Source organism: Pseudorca crassidens, chromosome 7 (genome assembly GCF_039906515.1).
Source record: "Pseudorca crassidens isolate mPseCra1 chromosome 7, mPseCra1.hap1, whole genome shotgun sequence".
Classification (NCBI taxonomy): domain Eukaryota; kingdom Metazoa; phylum Chordata; class Mammalia; order Artiodactyla; family Delphinidae; genus Pseudorca; species Pseudorca crassidens.
Genome location: NC_090302.1, coordinates 104,693,583 through 104,719,764, shown reverse-complemented (window position 1 = coordinate 104,719,764; position 26,182 = coordinate 104,693,583). Strand labels below are relative to the sequence as shown.

Below are 26,182 nucleotides of genomic sequence, written 5' to 3'. Positions count from 1 at the left end.
ATTGCGGAGCATACGGGGCCCACCTCGCTCTTCCGGGGTTTCCCGAGCCGACCGGAACTGGGGCGGAGCCTCCCGAGCGCGCCCAGCGCGATTGGCCGGCACCGCTGTCGCTCAGTGCTCCGAGTGGAAGGGGCTGACCGCCGGCCTCCGCAGGGTCGCGGGAGCCGCGCGGCGGATGGGAGGGGCTGGAGCGAAAGTTGCGGGCGCGGGATCCGGTATCCGGGGCAATGGAAGCGGGGCCCGCCTTGTCCCCCGGGCCTTCCCGCTCCTTCAAGGAGGAGCTGCTCTGCGCCGTCTGCTACGACCCCTTCCGTGACGCCGTGACTCTGCGCTGCGGCCACAACTTCTGCCGCGGGTGCGTGACCCGCTGCTGGGAGGTGCAGGTGGCACCCACCTGCCCGGTGTGCAAGGACCGCGCGGCCCCCGCCGACCTGCGCACCAACCACACCCTCAATAACCTCGTGGAGAAGCTGCTGCGCGAGGAGGCCGAGGGCGCGCGCTGGACCGGCCACCGCTCTCCGCGCCTCTGCCGCCTGCACCGCGGCCAGTTCAACCTCTTCTGTCTTGACGACAAGGAGCTGCTGTGCTGCTCGTGCCAGACCGACCCCCGGCACCAGGGGCACCGCGTGCAGCCGGTGAAGGACACTGCCCACGACTTTCGGGTAAGCGCGGCCGCGTGCTGGAGGTGGCCGAGCGCGCACGTGGACTGGAACCCAGCACCCTGACCCCGCTGCTCCTGCACTCCAGCCTGCCAGAGCTGGTGTGCCCGGCCCCGCCCCTCTTCCCCCTGCCAGCTTGCTGGTGCCTCCTCGGGACCCCCACTCCCTGCCGCTGGTAACATACAGAGGCTGCCTTCTTCATCAAGGCCGGCCCAGGGGCCTGAGATGGAAGGAGAGAGAATGTCAACAGGAAGTGTGAGAACTGGGGTTACAGGATGTTCTCAAGACAGCTCCCCTGCCCCACCACCTCTGAAGGGCTGAGGCTGTGCACCCTTTCTACTACAGGTGTGTGGCCCATGCCACTTTTAGAAGCACAGGTGTGGGTAAGCCCGCAACCCTGGAACTTGGCACACTCAGGGTGGAGGTGTAGGACCCCAAGACCTGGCCAAAGATGTGGAGCCTTTTAGATCTCCCCACGTCTTTCTCCTCCTTCCCGGGCTGGAGCCCTGTATTGTGTAGCTGTGGGGAGGCCTCTGGCCCTGGCCCTGGCCAGCTGGTCCCTTCTGGATCACTCTCTCAGCATCCCCCTAGAGTTCCAGTGGCTATAAATAAGGTAAGGAACAATTTTAGGGCAAACTAACATGGAGAAGTTTTTGGCAGAGGAAGGAAGAATGATCAGGAAATAAGGATTAGCCATCTCAGGGGTTTTCAGATTTTTTGACCTCAGCTAGCACATGGTAAGACATGTTTTTTCCATTGAGACCCAGAACTGCCACATGCATGTATGGTGTCTGTATCAGCTGAAACAAAAGTTCTGTGAAAATGTCTATTGTACTCAGGTATTTTCTGTCGTTTTATTTTAAAAACTGCACAGGGTGTAAAATATTATTTCATCACCAACTAAAACCTACTAATACATAGGTCAGACCCACAGTTTGGAGAACCCAGCTCTGCTAGTCTGAAGCTGAGTGTATTGAAAAGGAGGCACTATAAGAATGCCTGTCTCCAGACACTTTTAGTTTGTTTGCTTTAATGCCTTTCTTAAGAAATATCAAAAGTTGACAGTTCCATACACATTTTGACAAAGTTCAAGTGAAGGGGAATGTCATCAATATGCTTGTTTGAACCCTACACTAGCTCGGCAATGGGATAAGCCTGTAACTGCTTAAAGCACTAATAAAAAGCAGTGCTTTTTATCCTTCATTTCCCTTGGTAGAAGTGCCAGGTCCTGATATGGGATAGCTGAAGTAAGTGCTGGGCATTCTGGGGGCTGGGGTTGAGGTAGAGGGCCACCATGGATCGAGTCATGACGAATCACCGTGGGACCACCAGAAGAATAGATCAGGAAGATGGGCAGGGGTCAAGGCCAAGAGCACTAAGGCAGAACCCAGGGCTGAGCTAAGCCAGGATTCAAGATCAGTGAGCCAGGTGCCCCAAAGTGCATATGGTCTGATGACATCTTTCTGTTTATTCAGCACATGCCTCGTACTGCTAGGCCCTGGGGATACTGCAGGACACGAGCTAAACAGTAATTCATACCTTCAAGGAGCTTCAAGCAGAGACTGAGGGGTTAGGAAGTGTTAGCCAGGTGAAGGGGGGTCAGGGAGGGTATTTCAGGCAGAGGCAGCAGCATGTGTAAGGGTCCAGAAGCAGTGACTTTCCAGACACTGAGAGAATGAGGATGGAGTTGCAGAAGGAGCGAGGAGGCCCCAGTCTTGGCCTTTGTTCTAAAGGCTGTAGGGAGCAGTTGGAGGGTTTTAAACAGAGGAATGATGCTGACAGACCAGTGGGCACTCAGGGCTGTGTCTGAAGGGGTGAGGAGTCCAGTCCGGAAAGACCTGAGGAGTGTGCTCAGCCTGGTGCTGGGTGGCATCACTCATGCGTTAGACAGCTGTGCGCCAGGACCTATGCTGGGTGCTGAGGCTGCAGAAGTCAGTAAGCCAGAGCCCCTGCCCCATGGAGCTCGCACTGTAGTGTGGGGACGTCAGCCAGCAAATAGACAAGTTGTCGTTCCGGATGGGTGGATAGGCGGTGGTGGTGGGGACAGTGTGGGAAGGCTGGACAGGTGAGAAGGGGCTGATGGGGAGCCCTGAAAGCTGTCCCATAGGGGCTTTGCAATGAGATGTGTACATTCGAAAGATTTCTTTGGCAACCGTATGAGGGACTCCAGCAAAAATAATCATACCAGCCAATGCTTTTTGACCACTAAACTAGGTACCATGTGCTCTTAAGTATTTACTTGTCAACACACTTAATCCTCACAAAAACCCCATGAGGTTGTGTATTAGTTTCCTCTCGCTGTTGTAATAAATTGCCGCATACTTTGTGGTTTAACACAGCACAGATTTATTAGCTTACGGCTCTGGAGGTCAGAAGTCCTGACATCAAGGTGTTGGCCCCATGCCTTTTGGAGGCTAGGAGAGGATTTATTTCATTACCTTGTCCAGCTTTTGGAGGCCCCTTCCTTCATCTCTGAAGTGCATCATTCCAACTTCTGCTTCTGTTGTCCCATTGTCTTCTCTAACCCCCCTGCCACCCTATCGTAAGGACCCTTGTGATTACAGGGGGCCCCCGCAGACAATCCAGGATAATCTCCCCATCTTAAAATCCATATTTTAATCACATCTGTGGAATCCCTTTTGCCGTGTAAGGTAACACGTTCCCAGGTTCTGGGGATTAGGATGTGGACATCTTTGGAGGGGCTGTTACTCAGCTTGCTACAGGTGGGTACTGTTCTCCCCATTTTACAGGCAATGACACTGAGTCTCACAGAGGTTAAGCAGCTTGTCCAGAGTTAGAGCATTTACTGTACAGTTCACCTGGGGCCTTGCTCTGCTCTTACTCTGGTCATGGACTTTTTTTTTTTTTTTTTTTTTTTTTTTGCGGTACACGGGCCTCTCACTATTGTGGCCTCTCCCGTTGCGGAGCACAGGCTCCGGACGCCCAGGCGCAGCGGCCACGGCTCACGGGCGCAGCCGCTCCGCAGCATGTGGGATCCTCCCAGACCGGGGCACGAACCCGCGTCCCCTGCATCGGCAGGCGGACTCTCAACCACTGCGCCACCGGGGAAGCCCTGGTCATGGACTTTGATAGACACTTCTCTGGTCCCTGCTGGCCCTCTGTTCCGGAGCCGTGAGGGCAGCCGCCTCTGTGTTGTGGGTCCTTAGAGGCTTGTGTGGATGAGAACCATCGTCAGTGGGCCGACAGGTGTGGACTGAGTGCCTGCTCTGTGCCAGACACAGTGTGTGCAGGAAAGGACAGGGTGGTTCAAGCCCCTGCCTTCTTGGAGTCAGGTGGGCATGATCGAATACTAATCACACCAATGGTCAGTCACGGACAGTGAAAGCGGTACCTCTAGCATTAGGACGCAGATCTCCTGACTCCCAGTCTGACGTTTGGCCCGGCTTGCATCTTCAGAGCAAACCAGCCCCGAACCTCCACCAGGTCCCAGGCCTCAGAACTTCCTTGTCTAGACCCCTTTCTTCTCCATCTCACCGGACTGATATGACGGCCATTCTCTGCCCTCCAGCTTCTTCCTGCCCCAGACCCAGCCTCTTCCCTTTCTGGGGTTACCTTCTTAGAATCAGTCTAGCCAAGCCTAATCGAGGTTTATTCCAGGCACCTCTGAAGTCTTCCCCCTTCCAATCCTTTCCCCTTTTCCCAACTGCTCAGCCTCATCCTGGAGCTCTCCTTATGGGCCAGGCCTTCCCAGATCCAAGTTGTACTGGAGGATGTTTAATTGCCTCCTGGCAAGGCCTGTGACCAGGGGCAGGATGGGGTCTTACTGAGCACCGCCCATTGAGGGTCCTGAGTTAGGGGGCCTAGCTCTAGTTGCCATGGTAGACACCTGCTTCTTAAGGAGGACTGACCACCAAGGGGAAAGGAAGAATGGGAGCCTGGATTGGAGTTGGAGAAGAAGGGCATCTGAATGAGATCAAGTTGTCCCAGATGCATCTCTGCAGTCCATTTAAGAAACCTGGAAAATAAACCAGGAGGAGAGTTAAGTTACCTGGGACCAAGTGACACTCAGTAGTAACGAGCTAACACATGCCTGGTGCACTCTTATAAGTACTGAACGTGGATCCTCACAGCCATCCTCTGAGCTAGGTAGTGTTCTCATCCCTCCTATCCGGATGAGGAAACTGAGGCGCCGAGAAGTTAAGGAACGTGCTGAAGATCACCCGCTACTAAGTGGAGGAGCTGGGATTTGAACCTGGGTGGCCAAGGGCCAGAGCTCTTAGCTGCTATTTCAATCTGCCTGAAAAACAAATGTTTGAAATACATAGGAAAAATGACACTACCTGGAGACAGATGCCAGAAAATCCTGGTGATGGGCTAGGTGAACATGTACAGAGAAAACTGCATTCTTCATTTTTATGGTGGCATTTGAGAGACCATGGGCACTTTCTTGCCTTTATCTTTCAGGGTTGGAGCCTGACTGCCCGAGGAAGAGCTTTTGCCAAAGTTCTCACCGGTGGTCAGTGAAAAGGACAAGGTACAGATCAGGCCTCTGAGCTCTCGATCCAGGAGGCCATGGGGTGTAGTGGAGAGAACGTTAACGCCGAGTGTCAACTGGGCAAGTGGTTAGTTGAGCATCTAGTTTGTGCTGAGACCTGGAGATGTGCAGTGGTTGAAACAGTCTCTACCTTTTCAGAGCAAGCCTTCATTCCGTCTGCAGTTTATGGAGCGCTACTGTGCTCGGTGAGAGGACCAGGCAAGAGGACCTGCCCCCAGGAAGCCTGCAGCCTTTACAGGAAAGTGAAGTGGTGATGCTGAATAGGAAGTTCAGTGGCAGAGGTGTCCACAGAGAGGCAACTAAACTCTACTGGGGAGGCCAAGGTGGCTTTCTGGAGGAAATGAAGAGGGCCTGAGCTTAGTTTTCAAGGCCACGTTGGGATAGTTGGGTGAAGCAGGTGGGAATCGGTCAGAAGCAGCAGTATATGTAGGGCCTCAGAGGACAGAGAACCTGGCTTGTGCTGGACAACGCTGGCTGCACACATAGCTCTAGCACTTTGATAAGTACTTGAAAGGGTGCTGTGACAGGAAATAATATTCTCTGACTGGCACCCTTCCCCTTTTCTTTTATATCACACAGCACCTGTGTTAATGGATATTTTGGGTAAAACAATATTGTAAAATCCTTAGGATATTAAATATGCAGTTGAAATTTGCTGCTTAAGGTATCAAATTATAATTTTTAAAAACACCTTGTAGACTATATAATCACATTCTGAATCCTTTAGTGTAAATAAAACCTTCCTATTTTGTGTGTATTTATAATTTAAGTCATCTTGAATGTTATAATTGAAGCCAAAATCAGAGCTTTTGCTGGACTTGGGCCCTGGGTGATGTTCCAGATGTGTCATGGGCCACTTAGCTCCACGCAGGGCAGTGATGACCCTTATTGGTCCTGACCAGCCTTTGCACCAGAGCCCCCACTAGTCTCTGTCATTTCAGGCACTCCTTGGACTACATGCGGGTCCCTGAATGGTGGGTCCAATTGTGATCCAAGTGTGTTTAGTGTTAAAATCAGAATATCAGAAGCAAACATGAAAAGTGTATTGTTTAGATTCATTTGAAATCGCACTTTCTCCCTGTAGTATTTTGTAGGTTAACCACTAAACGTATATAGAGGAAAAAAGTGGAATAAAAAGTCTACAGTCTAAAAAAAGACAAGGAAGAGAAGAAAAAGACGTATCGAGCAAGCAGGACAGATAGCACAGAACGCGAAGGTGGACTTAAATGCAATTATATTGGTAATTATGTTAAGTACTCCAGTTAAATGACAAAAGCTGTCTGACTGGATAAGAAAACAAAATCCAATTCTGGGCCACTTAAATATGATGAAGTCATTAAATGCAAAAATTGCATTTGCTTAAATTCAGTATCCTTTTGTGATTGAAAAAAAATTAGCAAACTAGGAATAGAAGGAACTTTATTAAACTGCTGAAGAATACCAAAAAACTTATAGCAAATATCATATTTAATGGTGAAACACTTAGAGTTTTCTTACTGAGAACAAGAAGAAGGCAGGAATGCCTATTATGACCAATTTTATCCAAGTTTGTATTGGAGAGCCTAGCAAATAAAGTCAGGAATAAAGGCATAAGGTTTGGAAAGAGGGAAACAACACTGGCATTATATGCAGATAATATGATTGAATCTGCATAGAAATTTCTGTGGCATAGAAAATAAAAAGGTGCTATAGATAAATTATAAATATGTAAATGAGTTTAGACAGAATGCTGGTTTGTAAAATAAAGATTAACAGTTGTATTTATATCAGTAGCAAATAGAAAATTTTAAAAACCATTCACAATAGTATTTTAAAAAAATCAGATATCTGGGAATAAATGTAACGAGAAGTGTGCAGAACTCTGGCAGGGAAAAATAGAAAACTTTGTTGAGGGACATCAAAGAAGACTAAGTGGGAAGATATACCATATTCATAGATTAGAAGACAGAATTTAAAGATGTCAGTTATTCTCAAACTGATCTGTAGAGTCAATTCTATCCCAATCAAAATCCCAACATGATTGTTTTGTGGATTTTGACAAGCTGATTTTAAAATTCACATGCAAGCTCAAAGGGCCAAGAATTGCCAAAGCATTCTTAGGAAATATTTATTAGATGTCAGTTTATATTGTAGCTGTAAAAGTTAAGATTGTGGTACTGGCGCAAGGATAAACAGATGGCCAGGGAAACAGACTGGGGAACCTAGAAACAGATCTGTGTGTGGCGTATGACAGAGGTGGCCTTCAGACCAGTAGGGGAATGGTAGTATTCTTTTTTAAATTAAAAAAAAAAATTTATTGAAATATAGTTGATTTACAATGTTGTATTAGTTTCCAGTTTATTCTTAAATAATGCTTTGGGAGCAAACAAGCTACTGGGTCACACCATTCACAAAATAAACTTCAGGTATCCACATTAGACCCAAATGTGAAAGGAAAGCTATAACTTTAAATAACATAGGAGATTATCTTTATGACCTCAGAGTAGGGAGGTATTTCTTAAAACCAACGAGCACTAATTCCAGAGGAAAACACTGATACATTGGATCACACTGAAATTAAGAAATAGAAGTGGTACAATAGGAGATACTAATTATGCATTTAACCCATAAAAGACATACACTGTGTATTTATAATAAATTCTTACATGCCAGTAGGAAAATGGCAGGCAACTCAATAGAAAAAGGGTCAAAGATTTTAATAACAGTTATTTAAAAATAAAGATCCAGACGGTTAATAAACGTTTTTCATCCACATTGCTCATGTGGTATAAATTGGTACACCTGCTTTGGAAAAACGTTTAGCATTTATCTACGAAAGTTGAAGATACACGTACCAGTGGCCCAGCAATTCTACCCCCAGGAAATATTTTGTAGAAGAACCAGTGTACCTGTGCCCTAGGAGACCTATACAAGAATGTTCATCCTATTTGTATGACTCGAAGTTGTAAATGACCCAGCTATCCATTGACAACAGAATGGATACCTGATTGTGGTGTATTCATAAAGTAAATTACAATGCAACGATGAACGGGTAAACTGACATACAATTATGTATTTGAATCCTACAAACTTTATGTTACGTAGAGGAAGCAAGACACAAAAGAATATATGTAGTTTTATTCCATTGATATAAAGCTCAAAACCAGGCAAAACCAAAGTGTGTAATTTAGGTTAGGGATCATACATAGCGGCTATAACTCTAAAGAAAAGCAAGGAAGTACCATAGAAATTAGGAGTTTCCTCCGACAGAAAAAAGGGATTAAGGTTCAGAAGGGACATGTCCTGGGTGGTGGTTACAGGGGTGTTCAGTTTATAATTATTTAAGAGATAGCACGTTTATGTCTTATGCAAAGAAAATAAATTGGTGACAACAACAAAGGAGATTGAAAGGTACAAAGTAACTCATTAAATTGGAGAGAAAAGAGAATTAATTCCCTGGCAGTCCAGGGGTTAGGACTCGGCGCTTTCACTGCTGTGGGTCAGGGTTCCATCCCTAGTAGGGGAACTAAGATCCCGCAAGCTACACAGCAGGGCCAAAAAAAAAAAAAAAAATTGGAGTGAAAAGGAAGGAATTTCCTCTCATTAAGCTCTTGGTAATTTATAAGAAAACGTTAAAACTTCTCAAGTTTTCATTTTATAGGCTTTTAAAAATTTGAGGTATAACTTACATACAGTTAGATGCATACATCTTAAATGTTCAGTTGGATGAGTTCTATTACACACACCCTATACCTGCCACTGCAAACGAAGTAGAGAACATCTCCATCACCCTGGAGGGTCCCTCCTTCTTCCCAGTCAGTCTTCCACCAAGAGGCAACCACTTTCTGATTTATCACCTTGGATTAGTGTTGCCTGATCTTCAACTGCACGTAAATGGAATGATACTGTGTACTCTTCTCCAGAGTAGTATATACATATACCTTTTGGTTCACCTATGTTATGTGTATCAGTAGTTTGCTCCTTTTTTTTTTACTGCTAAGTAGCTTTCCATTGTATGAATATACCATAATTTACTCACCCATCTCTTGCTAATGGACATTTGGGTCATTTCCAGTTTTTGATTTTCCGTAAGTTTTAAAGATGCGTTGTTTAATTTGACATTTATGGGAGGAAAATTTCATTCACATGCTAGGTTGTTTAAGGAATTGGGCAAAGTATGGCCAGAACTATAAGCTTTTATTCTCCAGAACTAAAGAAATTGACATGTTTGATGTCAACAGATTTGGAAATAAGATGACACATTTGGAAACACAAAAGACAACTAGACAACATAGTAGTAGCTCCCTGAATGAAATAGGGTGGGTAGTCTTGTGGTTAAGACTGTGGCCTTTATTCTTGGTCAGTTCTGCAGATAGATCGTGGTTCTGCTGCTAACTATAATTTTGGCAATTTACTTAACTTTCCTGGGCCTTCTTTTCTCTTCTATATATTAGCAATATAGCGCCTACCTTGCAGAAATGTAAGAATTCAATAGAATGATGTTTGTAAAGTACCTAATTTAGTGCCTTGTGCATAGTACATGCTCAGTAATAACTGCTTGCTGGTGGTAATATAATCATTGGTGGGTCTCACCAGCTAGCATCTCAGAGAAGGGCACATTTTATTTAGGGTTGGGATTTGCTGAATTAAAGCAAGACTCTCCAAGTGATTGAAAAGTTTGGGAAGGACAAGGGACTGTCACCCCCTTCCCATCTTCATTACCCCATAAATCCCGGACTGAAGGTTGAAGGGCAGAAGGTTGGGCCGTGTTGTTTGGGGCCAGCATGCCCCTGGGTAATGTGACTTGCTTCACTCCTGTCATTCACACTTCTTTGGCAAATCGTGGAATTGTCTTTGGGGACCCTATTACATAACTTTGCAACAATACATCTCGTCCCACAAAATAACACATTGGGATGATATTTCAGTGGTTTTGTGGGACGCTCATGCTAATGTTATTTTGCTGTTGACGAGACACACCTTAGAGGTGATATACTACGGAAAACAGTATTTTTAAAAAATCTGTTAAATATTGTCAAGAAGAACATAAACATGACTAGAATGAATAGAAAACAAAAGCTGCAGAAAAAGAAATCATTGTTTATTTTCTGTAGAAGAGTGGTTAAAAGAATGGACTGTGGAGCAGGACAGATGGGCTAGTTATCTAGTGCTGTGTAACAAATTACCCCAATCATAGTGGCTTAAAACAAAAATGTCTATTATGTCATGGTTTCTGTAGGTCAGGAATCTGGCGTGACCCGACTGGTTGTTTCTGCCTCAGGGTCTCATGATGCTGCAGTGTTGGTCGGGGCTACAATCTCATCTGAAGGCCCAAGAAAGCCAGGATCCCCACTCAGGCTCACTTGTGTGGTTGGTGGCAGGATTCGGGTCCTTGCTGCTGTTGGTTGGATACCCTCAGTTCCTAGCCCCATGGGCTGCTCCAGAGGGTGGATCACTTCCATGCAAGGGAGCAAGCACGGGAGGGCAAGAAAGGGGTGTGTGCAGACTTTTTGTCACCTCAGTTCATGTCCCATCACTTTTGCCATATTCTGTTGGTTAGAAGCAAGTCACTAGATCCAGCCCACAGGGAGGGGATTCCACCAGGGCATGAGTACAGGGAGGTGGGATCATTGGGGCCATTTTAGAGGCTGTCTCCTTCAATCTGTGCTCTGGCTCCAATGATGGATGTCCCTCCCACGTGCAGAGTATGTTCACCTTCTCCCAAGATTCCCAAGCATCTTGTCCCATTACAGCATCAGCTTGAAGTCCAGAATCTCGCCATCTACATCAGGCCCAGGTGGGGATGAGGCTTTCGAGGACAAATCTGTATTTATCACTCATAACAAATTAGCCTCAAATTTGGCATCTTAAAACAACAAACTTTCTTATCTCACAGGAGGGATCACTGGGAACGATCTTAGAGGCTGCCTGCCACCACTGTTTAGGTTCTCATCCTTGCTCTGCCATGAACTAGCCGTGTGCCCTTGGGCTAGTCACTTCCCCTTTCTGTGCTTCAGTTTTTTCATCGGTAAAAGCGGGCTGATAAAATTACTAATAGGAATAATGTGATGATTAAGTGACGTAATGTGTAAAGTAATTAGCAAAGTCCCTGGCACATAGCAAATGCTCAATAAATGGTAGTCATTTATAATTAATGCTGTTAGAATTGTTATTTTTCCAAAGAGAAAACTTGTGAGGCTTTTTCAGAATGTAGAGGGAAAAGGATAAAGATGGAGAGAAAATGCTAGGCCTGGGATACAAAAGGTCAGAATCCAACCTAAAACCAGCAGTGGTTCCTCTAGGAGCCCAGGGAGATCAGAGCAGAGGTTAAATTTATAAAACAAAAACTAAGCAAGAAGTATTTGAATCTGCTGATTAAAGTCTTTCACACGATCCAAGCACTACTAGAATATCAGGATAAGGCAGGGATGCGGGGAGACGTGTACAGTAGCCCCTCTGTAGTTACAGGTTCCACATCTGTGGATTCAACCAATGGGAGATCAAAGATATTCGGGGGGGAAAATCCAGAAAGTTCCAAAAAACAACTTGAATTTGCCACTCTGGCAACCATTTACATAGCATTTACATTGTACTTACAGCTACTTACATAGCATTTTATACAAATACGACACCATTTTTATATAAGGGACTTGAACATCCTTGGATTTCAGTATCCGTGGGGATCCTGGAACCAATCCCCTATGGATACCAAGGGAAGACTGTAGTTTAGATAAGGCCCTGTGGGAAGAACTGGGTCATCCCCACTATCAGGCCTATTCTTTCGTGACTGCAGACCAGTCCAGTTCAGAAAGTCACCAAGGGAGCCTGTGAGTACATTGTCTTTACCATCGGGCCCACAGCTCGGGTTCATGGCCCAGCCTTCACCAGCTTTAGGCCAAGCGGGATGCCTTCTGTGCTATCCCGTGACCAGTGTGGGAGGGAACAGGTCCCTTTACCTCCTCACCCTGTCTCTCCATCTGTATCAGGTATAAACGAAGGGGCTGGGTTAGAGGCTATCTGAGGCCCTTTATGCTGTACCCCATCCAGTTCAAGGTCAGGGCTGTGCTTTTCCAGCTGTGTCCCACAGCACGTGGCCGGACCGGGTTCAGTAAATGTGGTCGAGTGGTACCCACGGTGATGTGCAACTCACGCTGTGATGTGGCGTGCTGCATCCCTGCCCGGCCTGCACCCTAACCTGCCTCCTTGCCTCCTTCTCGACCCTCACGGCAGGCCAAGTGCAGGAACATGGAACACGCGCTGCGGGAGAAAGCCAAGGCCTTCTGGGCCATGCGGCGCTCCTACGAGGCCATAGCCAAGCACAATCAGGTGAGTGACGCTGGGGCTGAACGGGGCGACGGGGACACCCGGGGTTGCTGCGGGAAGAGGTGCAGGTGGGCCGGCCCTGGCCATGCTGCTGCCCACAGGGTTGGCCTTTGCCAGCCCTGATGGCCTCGCACAGCCTTGCCCTCGGATGCCGGTTGTGGCTGCGTGGCCTCTTTAGACACCACGCTAGCAGCCATGGAGCAGCTTCAACAGCCCCCTGCACCACCTGCCCTGTGGTTTCAGGCTGACAGCACGTGCCACGCTGCACCGCTTGCCCGGCCGCTCAAGCCAGCGGCACCCTCATTCTCACTCCCCACGTCCATGGTCTCCAGAATGCATCCGTCCATTGACAGTCGCGCTGCACTGCCACCATCCTGGTCCAGGTCCCCATTGTTTTTTCCCTGGCCTCCTACCCGGGCCCCGTACTTCCACTCTTGTCCTGAAGTCCACACTCCCTGGAGTGGGCTGATCTTTTCTAAAGATAGATCGATTGTGTCACTCCTCTGCTTAAAACTGTCCAGTGGTTTCCATGGCACCCATGGCACAGTCCAGACTCCTCACCATCCAAGGGCCTCATCCAGCCTCCGTCTGCCCCTCAGCTTCATCTCCTCCCAAGCTCGGCCTGTGCCGTGTGCCTGGCTGGCCTGGTGCAGGATGCGGTGGGGACACCTAGGGAGTGTCCATGTGTCCAAGTGACAGCTGCTGTCTGTCCATCCCAGGCACTGTGGAATTCTCAGGTGGTCTGGTGTGAAAAGTCCAGGATTCCAGCTTCATTAATGCTTTTCCTCTAAAGCCAGTCAGTCCAGGTGGATGAAAAATGAAAGTTTTGTGTTTACCTCTTTATTGAGGGGCTGCCACTGCCAGCATGGGAGTGGCTGGAGCTGAATTTACACTGGCTGGTTTTTCCTGTCTACTCTGTTTTTTATCTTCTGGTGTGATAAGAATCATCCCGGATTTCACTCTCTCCCTCTATACGTTATCAGTCTTTTTACCTGATATTTCAACAGCGCCATCTCTCCTCATATGCATTTCTTTGTTTATTAATAAGTGTGTACATCCCTTCACAAGTATAACAGCCATTTGCATTTCTTCTGTGAAGTTCACATTCTTTTTCTTGGAATGTTTGTCCTTTCTCCTTGCGCGTTCATAAGAACACTATTATGAAGAAGAATAATCTACCATATAGATTGGAAGTATTTTTCCTAGTTCGTCCTTTTTCAAAAAATCATTTCCCCCCTTTTTTTGGTCATTTTCCCTTTTTCAGTGAATCATTTTGTCATCGTATTATCAGAGGCATAAACATATATTGAATTTTCAGTTCAAAGATGTGGGTTACTAACCTGCCGTTGCTAGAGCACACAATTCGAGTTGTTTTTCCAAAATTTGTCATGGAATTGTACTTATGTATTTAGTCTCTTGCCATGTAAAACTTCTTATTTTTACATGTATCCAATTATCTCATTCTTTCTTTGAGGCTTCTCAATTTCATATCATGATAAGAAAGGTCTTTCTCATTCCAAGATGAGAAATAGGTCTCTGCTTTTTCTTTGAGTATGTTTATGGTTTTGTTTTAACTTATTTTAAATGCTTTTCATAGTTATGATTAGGAGTGTGCATATTATTAATGATTCAGTTTTAAAATAAAAACTTCCTACTATTTTTTTGGTAAGCCTCTCTATCAAATTTGAGGTCCTAATATTGGAAGGCAAATAATTTGTTTTAAACGATTAGACATTGGATTTTATTTTATTTACTTATTTTGGCCATGTGGCGCTGCATGCAGGATCTTAGTTCCCTGACCAGGGATTGAACCCCTGCCCCCCTGCAGTGGAAGTGCGGAGTCTTAACCACTGGACATCCAGGGAACTCCCGGGAAGGCAAATAATTTTTTAAAATCTTTGCTGTTTGCAACAGTTCACTTCTGTGATTCAGGGCTTCCCTCACTATTGCACAACCTATACAGGTACAGAGTATTGCTGAGGAATTTATACGACTACAGTTGTCATCTATAAGCAGTGATTTGATTTTATTTTTCATGTATCAAAACAACCTCATTAGGCTGTTTGACTTATTTTAAACTTATAAATTCGTGCTAAGAAAGCTGCATGTATATTTTGTCTTTCGAGGTTTTGCATGTGATTTCTCCTGAAAAATGGAGTTCCTCTGCTAAACATCTGGGAGCCAGATGTGGTGGCTGAGGCCCCCTCCCGCCCTCTGCTGCAGGTGGAGGCTTCCTGGCTGGAAGGGCGAATCCGGCAGGAGTTTGACAAGCTTCGAGAGTTCTTGAGAGTGGAGGAGCAGGCCATCCTGGATGCCATGGCCGAGGAGGCCAGGCAGAAGCAGCTTCTGGCCGAGGAGAAGATGAAGCGGCTGGCGGAAGACACGGAGGCCCTGGCCCATGAGATTGAGCGGCTGCAGATGGAGATGAAGGAGGATGACGTTTCCTTTCTCATGGTGAGGAGCTCAACGTCCAGAGTCAGTGACAGGGACCAGACGTTCAGGGGCCAGCGGGGAGCCTGAGGCCAGCGGCCCTGGCCGACCCAGCCTTCCCGTAGCTTCCGGACCCCAGGTTGGAGGAGCTTCCAGATGAGGTGCTTGGCTTGTGTCAGGAGGCCTAGGAGCTTTTTTTTTTTCCGTAGGAGCTTTTAATCAAGACCTTGAGGGCCTCTCCACTCCTCTCTGCCTCTCTCCTTCCCTCCTGCTCCCTCTCCCTTCCTCTCTTGCACTTATTCTTCCTCTCTCATTTTTTGTTTCTTCTCTCTTGACTCCTTCTTGATACAGTGGAGTGCTTTTTAAATAATGTTTATGCGCCACTTCTCTAGATTTATGGAAAGTTTCCATTCTGTAGGTTATCTTTTCACTTTCTTGATGACATCCTTTGAAGCACAAAAGTTTTCCATTTTGCTGAAGTCCTATTTATCTGTTTTCTTTTGCTGTTTGCACTTTTGGTGTCATAGCTAAGAAACCATAGCCTGATCCAAGGTCATGAGTTTTATAGTCTTGTCTCTACATTTAAGTCTGATCCATTTTGAGTTAATTTTTGTATATGGTACAAGGTGGGAATCCAGCCTTTTGCATGTGGATACCCAATTGTCCCAGCACCATTTGTTAAAGACCTTTCTTTTCTCATTGAATGGTCTTGGCACCCTTGTTGATAACCAGCCGACAGTAAATACGAGAGTTTATTTCTAGACTTTCAGTGTCCATTGATCTATATGTCCTTATGTTAGTACCACACCATCTTGTTTAGTGTTGCTTTTAATGAGGTTTTTTTTTAATTGAGGTATAGTTGATTTACAATATTATATTAGCTTCAGGTGTTCAGCATAGTGATTCAAAATTTTTATAGATTTATATTCCATTTAAAGTTATTAGAAAATATCGGCTATATTCCCTGTGCTGTAAATATATCCTTGTAGCCTATTTATTTTGTACATAGGAGTTTGTGTCTCTTCATCCCGTCTCCTTATCTTGCCCCTCCCCTCTTCCCCTTCCCTACTGATAACCACTAGCTTGTTCTCTATATCTGTGAGTCTGTTTTATTATATTCGTTTGTTTAATTTTTTTTTATATTCCACATATAAGTAGTAACATACAGTATTTGTCTATCCCTGACTTAGTTCACTTAGCGTGATATTGTTATTGCAAATGCCAAAATTTTATTCTTTTTTTATGGCCGAATAGTAACTTTTAATAAGTTTTGAAACCAGAAAGTGTGAGCCACCAACTTTGTCCTTTTCCAAGATTGTTTTGGCTCTTCTGAGTCCCTTGAATTTCATGTCAATTTTAGTATCAGCTTATCAGTTTCTGCAAAGAAGCCAGCTGTTATTTTGCTAGGAATTGCATTGAATCTGTAGATCAGTTTGGGGGGGGTATTGCCATCTTAACAATATTAAGTCTTCTGATCCATGAACATGGGATGTATGGCTCCTTTTGAGGTCAGAAACTCATGTTTTCTCTGTGTCTCTGTTTGTGTCTCTGTTTTTTTCTTTTTCAGAAACACAAGAGCCGAAAACGCCGGTAAGTTGCCAAGGCTGATAGAGGGGAGGGGAGGAGTCAGCAGAAATACCAGGGGTGCAAACTCCCATGGCTCCAGGGCCAGGCATGTAATGAGGCTGGCTGGGTGCAATACAGAGGGAGCAGGGGGACTGACCAGGTGGAGAACCCTCTTTCAAGGCACCCACTTCTGATTTGCACTGGTGCAGTGTTGTTTTCCTGAGTGTGGAACGTAACCATTCCCTGTGTGGGGAGAGAGTGCCATTGTGCATGGGGACTGTAGTTCTCTGGGGGCCGGCCCCCTGCCTCTGAGAGCCGCAGGACATGCTGGTTTGTGTTGATGTTTGTAGAGTTCACAGGGATGAATACGGAAGAACTGTGTCCCCGTCAGAGCCGTACAAAGATGGAAGAAAGTGCTTTGGGCAGTAGTGAGTTCCCTGTCACTGGAGGTGTTGAAGCAAAGGCCAGTGACACCTTCAAAATGTGGGACTAGAGGACCCTTAAGGTGCCTTCCAACTCATATACCCTGTGAGCTGATGTGTACATGTGATTTCTGCCCACATGCATGTCTGAGAACCTCCTATTTATATTTATCCCAGTGGGGGCAGGATGGGCTCAAGTACTGAGTCCTGAAGGGGTGTGAGCTGCCCAGTTGGCTCCTCTTGTATTGAGTAAGATGGCCAGGGAGTCTAGGCCTGAGGCAAGGGATCCTATTTCCAGCTGACCCAGTTAGGTCCCAGGATGCATGGCCCTGGCCCAGCACACCAGGCCCAATTTTCCTTTCCCAGCCTCTTCTGCACGATGGAGCCAGAGCCTGTCCAGCCTGGTATGCTCATCGACGTTTGCAAGTACCTGGACTCCCTGCAGTACCGAGTCTGGAGGAAGATGCTCGTGTGTGTCGAATCTGGTGAGAGGGGCCCAGGCGGGTGTAAGAGCAGGGAGGCCATGCAAGGCAGAGAGCCAGCTGAACTCACTCCTTCCAGCTTCCCACCCCTCTTCCTCCTCCCCTAACTGGTCCCTTCTCTAGCCTCTTTCATTCAAGCCCCTGTGCCCTACTCCCCTTCTTGCCCCACTGCTCAAACCCCTCCTGGCTGAACCCTTCCTTTTTGGGTCCTGACTCTTGGCCACCTCTTCAGAAAGAGCAACTGACTTCCCTTTCTATTCCGAAACGTATTGTATATATAATATAATGAAAGAGTTCCTCAGTTCAGGGGTGCCTCTCCAAGGTGATTCCAGCCCACATGAGTCACTATATCATGTGCTGTGGACTGAATGTTTATATGTCCCCCCGCCCTCCAAATTCATATGTTGAAGCCCTAACCTCCATGTGATGGAATTTGCAAACAGGGCCTTTGGGAGGTGATTAGGGTTAGAAGAGGTCATGAGGGTGGGGCCCTGTGATGGGGTTAGTGCCCTTTTAAGAAGAGACACAAGAGAGTTGGCTTTCTCTCTCTCTCTCCCTCCCCTGTGTAAGGACACAGCAAGGAGATAGCCATCTATAAACCAAAGAGGGCCCTCACCAGCAACTGAGCATGCTGGTACCCTGGTCTCTGAATTCCAGCCTCCAGAACTGTGAGAAATATAGTTCTGTTGTTTAAGCCACCCAGTCTCTTGATACTTTTGGAGTAGCAGTCTGAACATGATTTTACAGGGAGAAATGTCAGTAACCCAGGGGCATGTTACGTGCTTTTGTTAGATGTCACAGGCATTGTGTCAGGGTCAGGATCCCTGCCTTCATTGGCTTCCTGTGGCTGTCCGAACAAGGGACAAAGACTAGACGCTTTAAAATGGCAGAAATTTATTCTTCTGGAGGCTTGAAGTCCAAAGCCAAGGTGTCAGCAGGGCCATGCTCCCTCTGAAATCTGTAGGGGAGGATCCTTCTCTGCCCCTTCCTACCTTTTGGTATTTGCTATCAGACCTTGGCTGGTGGCTGCAGCACTTTGACCTGTGCCTCCAATATCACAGGGCTTTTCCCCATTATGTGTCTATGTCTCTTCTCCTCTTTTATAAGGACAACATTCATATTGGATTAAAGGCCCCCTCTACTCCAGTCTGAGCTCATCTTAAATACTTACATCTGCAACAACCCCATTCTCAAATAAGGTCACCTCCTGAGATACTGGGGGTTAAGACTTGAACATAGCTTTCTGGCAGGGCACATTTCAACCCATAACACCACCCCTCAGCCCAGGGCAGCTGCCTCCATGCACTGGGCCCAGTGGGACACAGTCTGTCAGTTTAGGGGGACCGGAGGCATCAGGCTGGCCTGACAGCAGAGCGGGCTGTCAGGTTTGCTGATTTCACCCACTCTCTTCCCACGGCCCACCCAGTGCCTTTCAGCTTTGATCCCAACACTGCGGCTGGCTGGCTGTCCGTGTCAGACGACCTCACCAGTGTCACCAACCACGGCTACCGGGTCCAGGTGGAGAATCCGGAGCGCTTCTCATCGGCACCCTGCCTGCTGGGCTCCTGCGTCTTGTCGCAGGGCTCGCATGCCTGGGAGGTGGACCTGGGGGCACTGCCGAGCTGGCGCGTGGGCGTGGTGCGGATGCGCCAGGACGCGGGCGCCGAGGGCCACTCGCACAGCTGCTACCACGACACGCGCTCGGGCTTCTGGTACGTGTGCCGCACACAGGGCGTGGACGGCGACCACTGCGTGACCTCGGACCCCGCCACATCGCCCCTGGTCCCCGCCATCCCGCGCCGCCTGCGCGTGGAGTTGGAGTGCGAGGAGGGTGAGCTGTCCTTCTACGACGCGGAGCGCCACTGCCACCTGTACACCTTCCACGCCCGCTTCGGGGAGGTACGGCCCTACTTCTACCTGGGCGGCTCGCGGGGGGACGGGCCCCCCGAGCCGCTGCGCATCTGCCCCCTGCGCATCACCGTCAAGGAGGAGCTGGATGGCTGAAGCCTGCCCTGCCTGATGCCGCCGGGTCTCGCACCCCGGTCCCGTTTTCTTTCTGTCTCTTCCCAAAGGCACACTTGCCTTGGTACCTCTCTGCCTCCCGCCTTCTTGCCAGGATCTTCCTACTGGCCATCCTGTCCTTTTCTGTGGCGCCAGGCCATGTACCTCCTCCCTCATTTTTGGTCCCTTCTCTACCCACCTCTGAAAGTTATCCAGGAGACACCTCCCTGATTAGACTTTTTCCAAAGTTGTGGCATCCTCTGGATGTGAATTTTCTGGTTCACATTCTAAGATTGCTGGGGATAATGTTTGCTTCTAAGAATGGGTCTGTTTAAAAATGTAAGTTTCATCATTTTCCAAGAGTGGTGAGGCCAGCAGACTGGAAGAGGACTGCTGTTGAGAAGAGTTTGTTACTCACAGTCTGCAGGAGGAGGGCCCTGCCATGGTGGGGGTGGGGTGGGGTTTGGGAAGCACCAGCGTCCTTAGGAGGCAGGGGGCGTGAGGGGAAAGCTTGGGTGGGAGACTTATTGTGCTTTTCAAGGGAAGGAACAGGCCAGGCAGGGTAAGTGGGTTTATGATTGGCAAGTTGGAATACTTTTGACCAGCGCTAGGGTGCAGGGGCTGCCCCTAGGGATGATTAGGACAGGGGGATATTGGCCTGGAGTGGAGGAGCCCTGTGAGAGCCTGTTACAGGAGGTGGTTGGGGGGTATAGCTCTGCGTGTAGAAGATTGGCTGCATTTGAAAGGCGTGCTCATAGGGGAGTTGTTTGCTGTATCTAGGAATTTGCTAGCCGGAGAAGCCCCAGATGCCAAAGTGTCAAGATGACAGAAAAGAAGAAAATATAGTTAATACAGGACCATTGCCATGGCTTTGGGGAGGACCCATGGCTAGGCTTGTCTGTCACTTTATACCAGTATTTAAAACTGCTCCAGGGGCCTCCCTGGGGCCCTTCAGGGTGGGGTTGGGGGCAAGACTGCCCATCAGCTCGGCTCTGATTTATTGATTTACACTTCTTGGATGATTTCCTGTGAACAGAGGTTCCAGAGCACTTAAAAACACACAATTTAAAAACCGTGGTTTAGACTTGTTCCCTCTGTGGGCCTCACTTTCCTCATCTGCAATGAGATTGTAGGCCTGGAAGGTGGTGCCCTTCTGTAATTGTGTGGAGCATCTTCCTCTGATTCTTCTCACAAAGGTACAGAAGGGAGGGAAAGAGGGGCCCTTTCGGTTAGGAAGGAAGGAAGGGGACGCGGTCCAGGGGAAGTACAAGGAGGGAGGGAGCTCCAGGGCTCTTGTCTTTGCTGACCTCAGCCTGCTCGTTCTTGTTCTCCTGGCTTTTGCGTTCTCATCCTGATTTCTTCTCCCTCTGCCATGCCTACAGACTCCTACCTCCACCTTTGCTTCCTCATACCTGCCTGCAGAGAGTTTTTAATTGTCAACTCACTGTGTCCTGGGACAGTACTGTAAAAGGAAATGTTTTCCCACTGGAGCAGTGTTCTAACGGGGCGCTTTCCTGACCAAGGGCTCACAAACTTTCTCCTGCTTGTGTCCCCTGGTTCACAGAAATGGACATTTTAAGCAGAAATGATGACTCAAAACTAAATATTGGTTATAAATGGGATGTGTACATCATTGGCAGCCATGGGGAGGGACGTGGTAGGATATGCCACTGAGTGAAGGAAGAGCAGGCGTGGGCGAGGGGGTGAGGATGTTGGCAAACAGGTGTGAGCTGAGCAGGGCCCTGCTAAAGGCTCTCAGACTCAGCAAAGCTCAAGGCACTTTGCAGCCAACACATCTGAGTCCTGTGTGCACTTTCTACCATAAAGTATGTATCTAGCCCATCAAATATAATTTCTACATAATATCTTGACCTGAAATTATTTTGTTAGTTGTAATAAACTTATAAAAAATGTTTTTCCTTTCCACCTTAGGTGTTGGAAGAGGTTTTCTTAGAGGATAATTTGCATAGCCTAGGGCCCTTTTTACCAAAATGAAAAACGATATTTGAGCTAAAGCCCACGTTGTCTTTTGACATTTTCCTTTCAGTGTTGTTGTAAACAAAAGTTCATTCACCTTGTATTCCACCTTCTTTGTTTTTATTATTGGATAATCTATTGTATGAATATTCTACATTTTATTTATTCTTCAGTTGGTGGAAACATTTCGATTGTTTCCACTTTTTGCCGTTATGAATAACGCTACTGTGAACACTTGAGTACAAGATTTTGTGTGGACATAGGTTTTTCGTTCTCCTGGGTATGTATCTAGGTGTAGACTTGCTGGATCATGTGGTAACTCTGTTTAACCTTCTGAGGGACTGCCAGGGACTTTCCAGTGTGGCTGCACTATTTTATAGTCTTACCAGCAGGGTATGGGGGTTCCAATTGCTCTGTATCCTCATCGACACTTGTTATTGTCTGTATTTTAACTTAGCCATCCTAGTGGGTGTGAAGTGGTATCTCATTGTAGTTTTGACTTGGATTTCCCTGATGCTTAATGGTATCAAGCCTCTTTTCATGTGCTTATTCTCCATTTGTTTATCTTCTTAGGAGAACTGACTTCAGATCCTTCGCCCATTTTTAACTGAGCTTTTTGTCTTTTTACTGTTAAGTTGCAAGACTTCTTTATATACGTTCTAGATACAGGTCCCTTATCACATACATGATTTGCAAAAATTTTCTGCCACTCTGTGGGCTGTCTTTTCACTTGCTGGAAGATGTCCTTTGAAACACAAAAGTTTTAATTTTGATGATGTCCAGTTTATTTTTCCTTTCGTTGCTTGTGTATCCTAGATCTCTTCTTACCTTTGACACTGCCCTTAAGCTCAGAGACTCCAGATTCTGGATTTTGGCTCCGGCTTGGGCATCTGTCCTGCTGACAAGGAGCCCTAGTCCAAGAGCCCGTTCCTTCTTCCCTTGAGCCCTCCTACTGCCGCCTCCCTCTCTCACTAGCCCCCATTTCACTCTCCTGCTCAATGTGACATCCAGGCTGGAGGTTGACTTAATGATTCATGAGCTACCTGAGCCTTTTGAGCCTCTGCTCCCTCATCTAAATGAGGATTAGGATACCTACCTCAGGCTGTTGTGGGGATTTTGGTGTACAAATGCCATGTGGTATATCCTAAACATAGTATAGATATAATACCTGTTGGCTAATTCTTCAGAAAATGGGAGGTTTTGAATGTTGACCTTACGAATCATGTTAATGAAAAATCCCAAAGGAACCTGAGAAATGTACGTTATCCAATATTGGGAGCGCTCAGATTTCTTGAGACTTTTAACAAGATTGTATACACAAAACTTACGTTTGTGACAAATTTCAGTAACATGGGAAAATGGTTATGTTGTGATGACCGAGAAGACTAGGATTTATATGTATAGACATGCAACACACACAGAAAGACCATTTGTCTCTAATTTGTGTGTGGTGTTTGATTAGATCATCCATTTATGTGGCTGTAAAATCCAAAGGTACAAAAGGTTCTAGAACAGTCTCCCACTTCTGCCCAAACACTCAGCTCCCTTCCTTGTGGGCAGTCATTACCATTGAAAAATCCTTCCAGAGAGATTTTATGTACAGCAATACTCTTGTTTTATGAGTATGTTCTGGTTCCCCCAATACACTGTAATTTAAAAGCAGATACTCTAGATCTGTATGTCTAAGCAACCCAACAAGAGGAGAACACTCAAAATAAAGGATGTTATTCAAATAATTTCCTCCCCTCCAGGGGGAGGTTTGTTATGGATATTTTCATGCAGTCAGTTCACTGGTGGATTCAGCTTTTCATTGTTTATTTCACCCTAGGGTTTTAAAACAGGGAAAAACAAAAGTGGAATTTAGTTGCTCCTGACATTGGAAGACAAAACTTACACTTGAGACCTCAACATATGTTTTTAAAATCTCAATCCTCACCAAGGTGTCCAGTGACCTACATAGCTAGTGGTTAAGAGGCTGGGCTATGGGACGGGCAACCTGGATTCAAACTCTGCCTCAGCCACTGTGTCACCTTGGGAGAGTTATTTAACTTCTCAGTGCCTTAGTTTCATCATGTGAAAGGATGGAGATGATATCTTAAGATTAATGGAGATAATAACCTACTTCATAAGGTGGTTATGAGATTAAGTGAGCAAATGTGTAAAGCACTTAGGATAGGGTCTGGCATATACTTTGCCATTGATAGTTTACCGTTGTTTCCCCTGGCTCTACTACTCCATAGCTCTGTGGCTTCAGATAAAGCCATTCGACTTCTCTTCTGTAAACGGGGAAACGAAGACGCGGGCATGATTTTTTCATGGTCTTTTCCAGTTCTAATGTCCTGTGATTCATAATTTGTGTCCCTAGCAAAGGCTGGGATCCTGCATGCAGTAGGGGCTGCTGATTTAGGGTGCTGCTGTCGACCAGTATCCAAGACCCTGCAAGTGGTACCAGAAGGCTTGCCTCATGTTTGAGTCTGGAGAAAAAGAAAACGAATGAGTCGTAATGTGTGAAGGATAGAAAAGTTATTCCAGAGAGCAGCAGGTCTTGAAACTTTGTTCCTAAGATTAGTAATCAATCATGCACAATAAAATTGTACTGTCATGTTCCACAGATGGCTCATGTGCTTGTTTGTGGGAGGTTAAAGATGATGTTAGTGGACTTCCCTGGCAGTCCAGTGGTTAAGGCTCCACGCTTCCAATGCAGGGGGCACAGGTTGGATCCCTGGTTGGGGAACTAAGATCCCACATGCTGTGCAGCCAAAAATAATAAAATAAAATGATATCAAATACTGACTCGCATGCACTGTGAATATGATCTCTGTGGCGGCAGAGCTGTTGGATTGGGCAGAAGATGACTGTTGATTGTTCGTGGTGGGGACTGAAGCAGGTCACTTCAGTTTTCAAAAAGAAACTGCATCTTCTCACATGCGCCTGTGTCACCCATTCCTTCCCCAGCCACGACTAGTGGACTGAGCAAGATGGATCACTGGCTGTGAAAGCCTGATTCCTCAGCACAGGGGAAGTGCTCCTATGGGCGCTGTCAGTCCTCTTTTGTGGGTGTCTCTTGGGTGGGTTTCTTTCGCTGGGGAACAGGCCGAGGAAGATGGGAGGTTTTGGTTTCTATGGATACTGGGCTAGCTGGGATTTGCATAATGTATTTCAGAGACAGACAGTCTGGGGACACTGGGCCCAGGAGGAATGTAGAGGCACATGGAAACAGGTTGGAGGGTCTGGGTAGTCAGGCTCCATTTCAGCCGTCCTCTGGAGATGCGGGTCTGGGATCCTCCCCTACCTTCTGGAAAGCTGGCAACTTGGAGCCCCAAGGATCCAAGGATGTGGTGCGTGAATGGCGCCCCCTACAGGGCATGGCATGTACTAGGGGGGCTCAACAAATATTCCCGCTCTTTTGCTTCCCCTTTTATCTCAGCAATGGACTAAGAGGATCCATCAATAAATAGGTTTAGCGTGTGAATCCTCCCTTGTTTATTTACAAAGCATTCCACCATGCCCCTCGTTTTTCCCTTCTCCGTTAATCGTATTTTTTATTTTTATTGTGGTAAAAATACACATAACATAAAAATTACAATCGCCTGGGACAACATTAAATGCACCAACATTCGAATTATAGGGGTCCCAGAAGAAGAAGAGAAAAAGAAAGGGACTAGGAAATATTTGAAGAGATTATAGTTGAAAACTTCCCTAATATGGGAAAGGAAATAATCAAGTCCAGGAGGCACAGAGAGTCCCATACAAGATAAATCCATGGAAAAAAATGCCAAGACACATATTAATCAAACTATCAAAAATTAAATACAAACAAAAAATATTAAAAGCAGCAAAGGAAAAACAACAAATAACATACAAAGGAATCCCCATAAGCTTAACAGCTGATCTTTCAGAGAAACTCTGCAAGCGAGAAGAGAGTGGCAGGACATATTTAAAGTGATGAAAGAGACAAACCTACAACAAAGATTACTCTACCCAGCAGGGATCTCATTCAGATTCGAAGGAGAAATTAAAACCTTTACAGACAAGCAAAAGCTAAGAGACTTCAGCACCACCAAACCAGCTTTACAACAAATGCTAAAGGAACTCCACTAGGCAGGAAACACAAGAGAAGGAAAAGACATACAATAACAAACCCAAAACAATTAAGAAGATTGTAATAGGAACATACATATCGATAACTACCTTAGATGTAAATGGATTAAATGCTCAAACCAAAAGACACCGACTGGTTGAATGGATACAAAAACAAGGCCCGTATATATGCTGTCTACAAGAGACCCACTTCACACCTAGGGACACACATAGACTGAAAGTGAGCGGATGGAAAAAGATATTCCATGCAAATGGAAATCAAAGGAAAGCTGGAGTAGCAATTCTCATATCAGACAAAGTAGACTTTAAAATAAAGACTATTACAAGAGACAAAGAAGGACACTACATAATGATCAAGGGATCAATCCAAGAAGATTGATATTTATGCACCCAACATAGGAGCACTTCAATATATAAGGCAAATGCTAACAGCCATAAAAGGGGAATGGACAGTAACACAATCATAGTAGGAGACTTTAACACCCCACTTTCACCAATGGACAGATCATCCAAAATGAAAATAAATGAGGAAACACAAGCTTTAAATGGTACATTAAACAAGATGGACTTAATTGATATTTATAGGACATTCCATCCAAAAACAACAGAATACACTTTCTTCTCAAGTGCTCATGGAACATTCTCCAGGATAGATCACATCTTGGGTCACAAATTAAGCCATGGTAAATTTAAGAAAATTGAAATCGTATCAAGTATTGTTTCCAA

The 26,182-nt window shown here is 46.3% G+C and overlaps 1 protein-coding gene across 2 annotated transcripts; it reads left to right on the top strand.

The window, feature by feature from the left end:
• TRIM35 (tripartite motif containing 35) lies at positions 1–24,827 on the top strand. Of its 2 annotated transcripts, XM_067745222.1 has the most exons (7): positions 1–662; positions 12,385–12,480; positions 14,701–14,931; positions 16,475–16,497; positions 17,262–17,380; positions 18,804–19,276; positions 24,519–24,827. In XM_067745222.1, exons 1-7 carry the CDS (start codon positions 228–230, stop codon positions 24,591–24,593), a joined length of 1,452 nt encoding a protein of 483 aa, XP_067601323.1. In that variant the 5' UTR covers positions 1–227; the 3' UTR covers positions 24,594–24,827. The 2 variants fall into 2 exon arrangements, with proteins under 2 accessions (XP_067601323.1, XP_067601322.1); XM_067745221.1 differs by lacking the exon at positions 24,519–24,827 and having other exon boundaries at positions 18,804–23,966.
• The last annotated feature ends 1,355 nt before the right edge of the window (positions 24,828–26,182 follow it).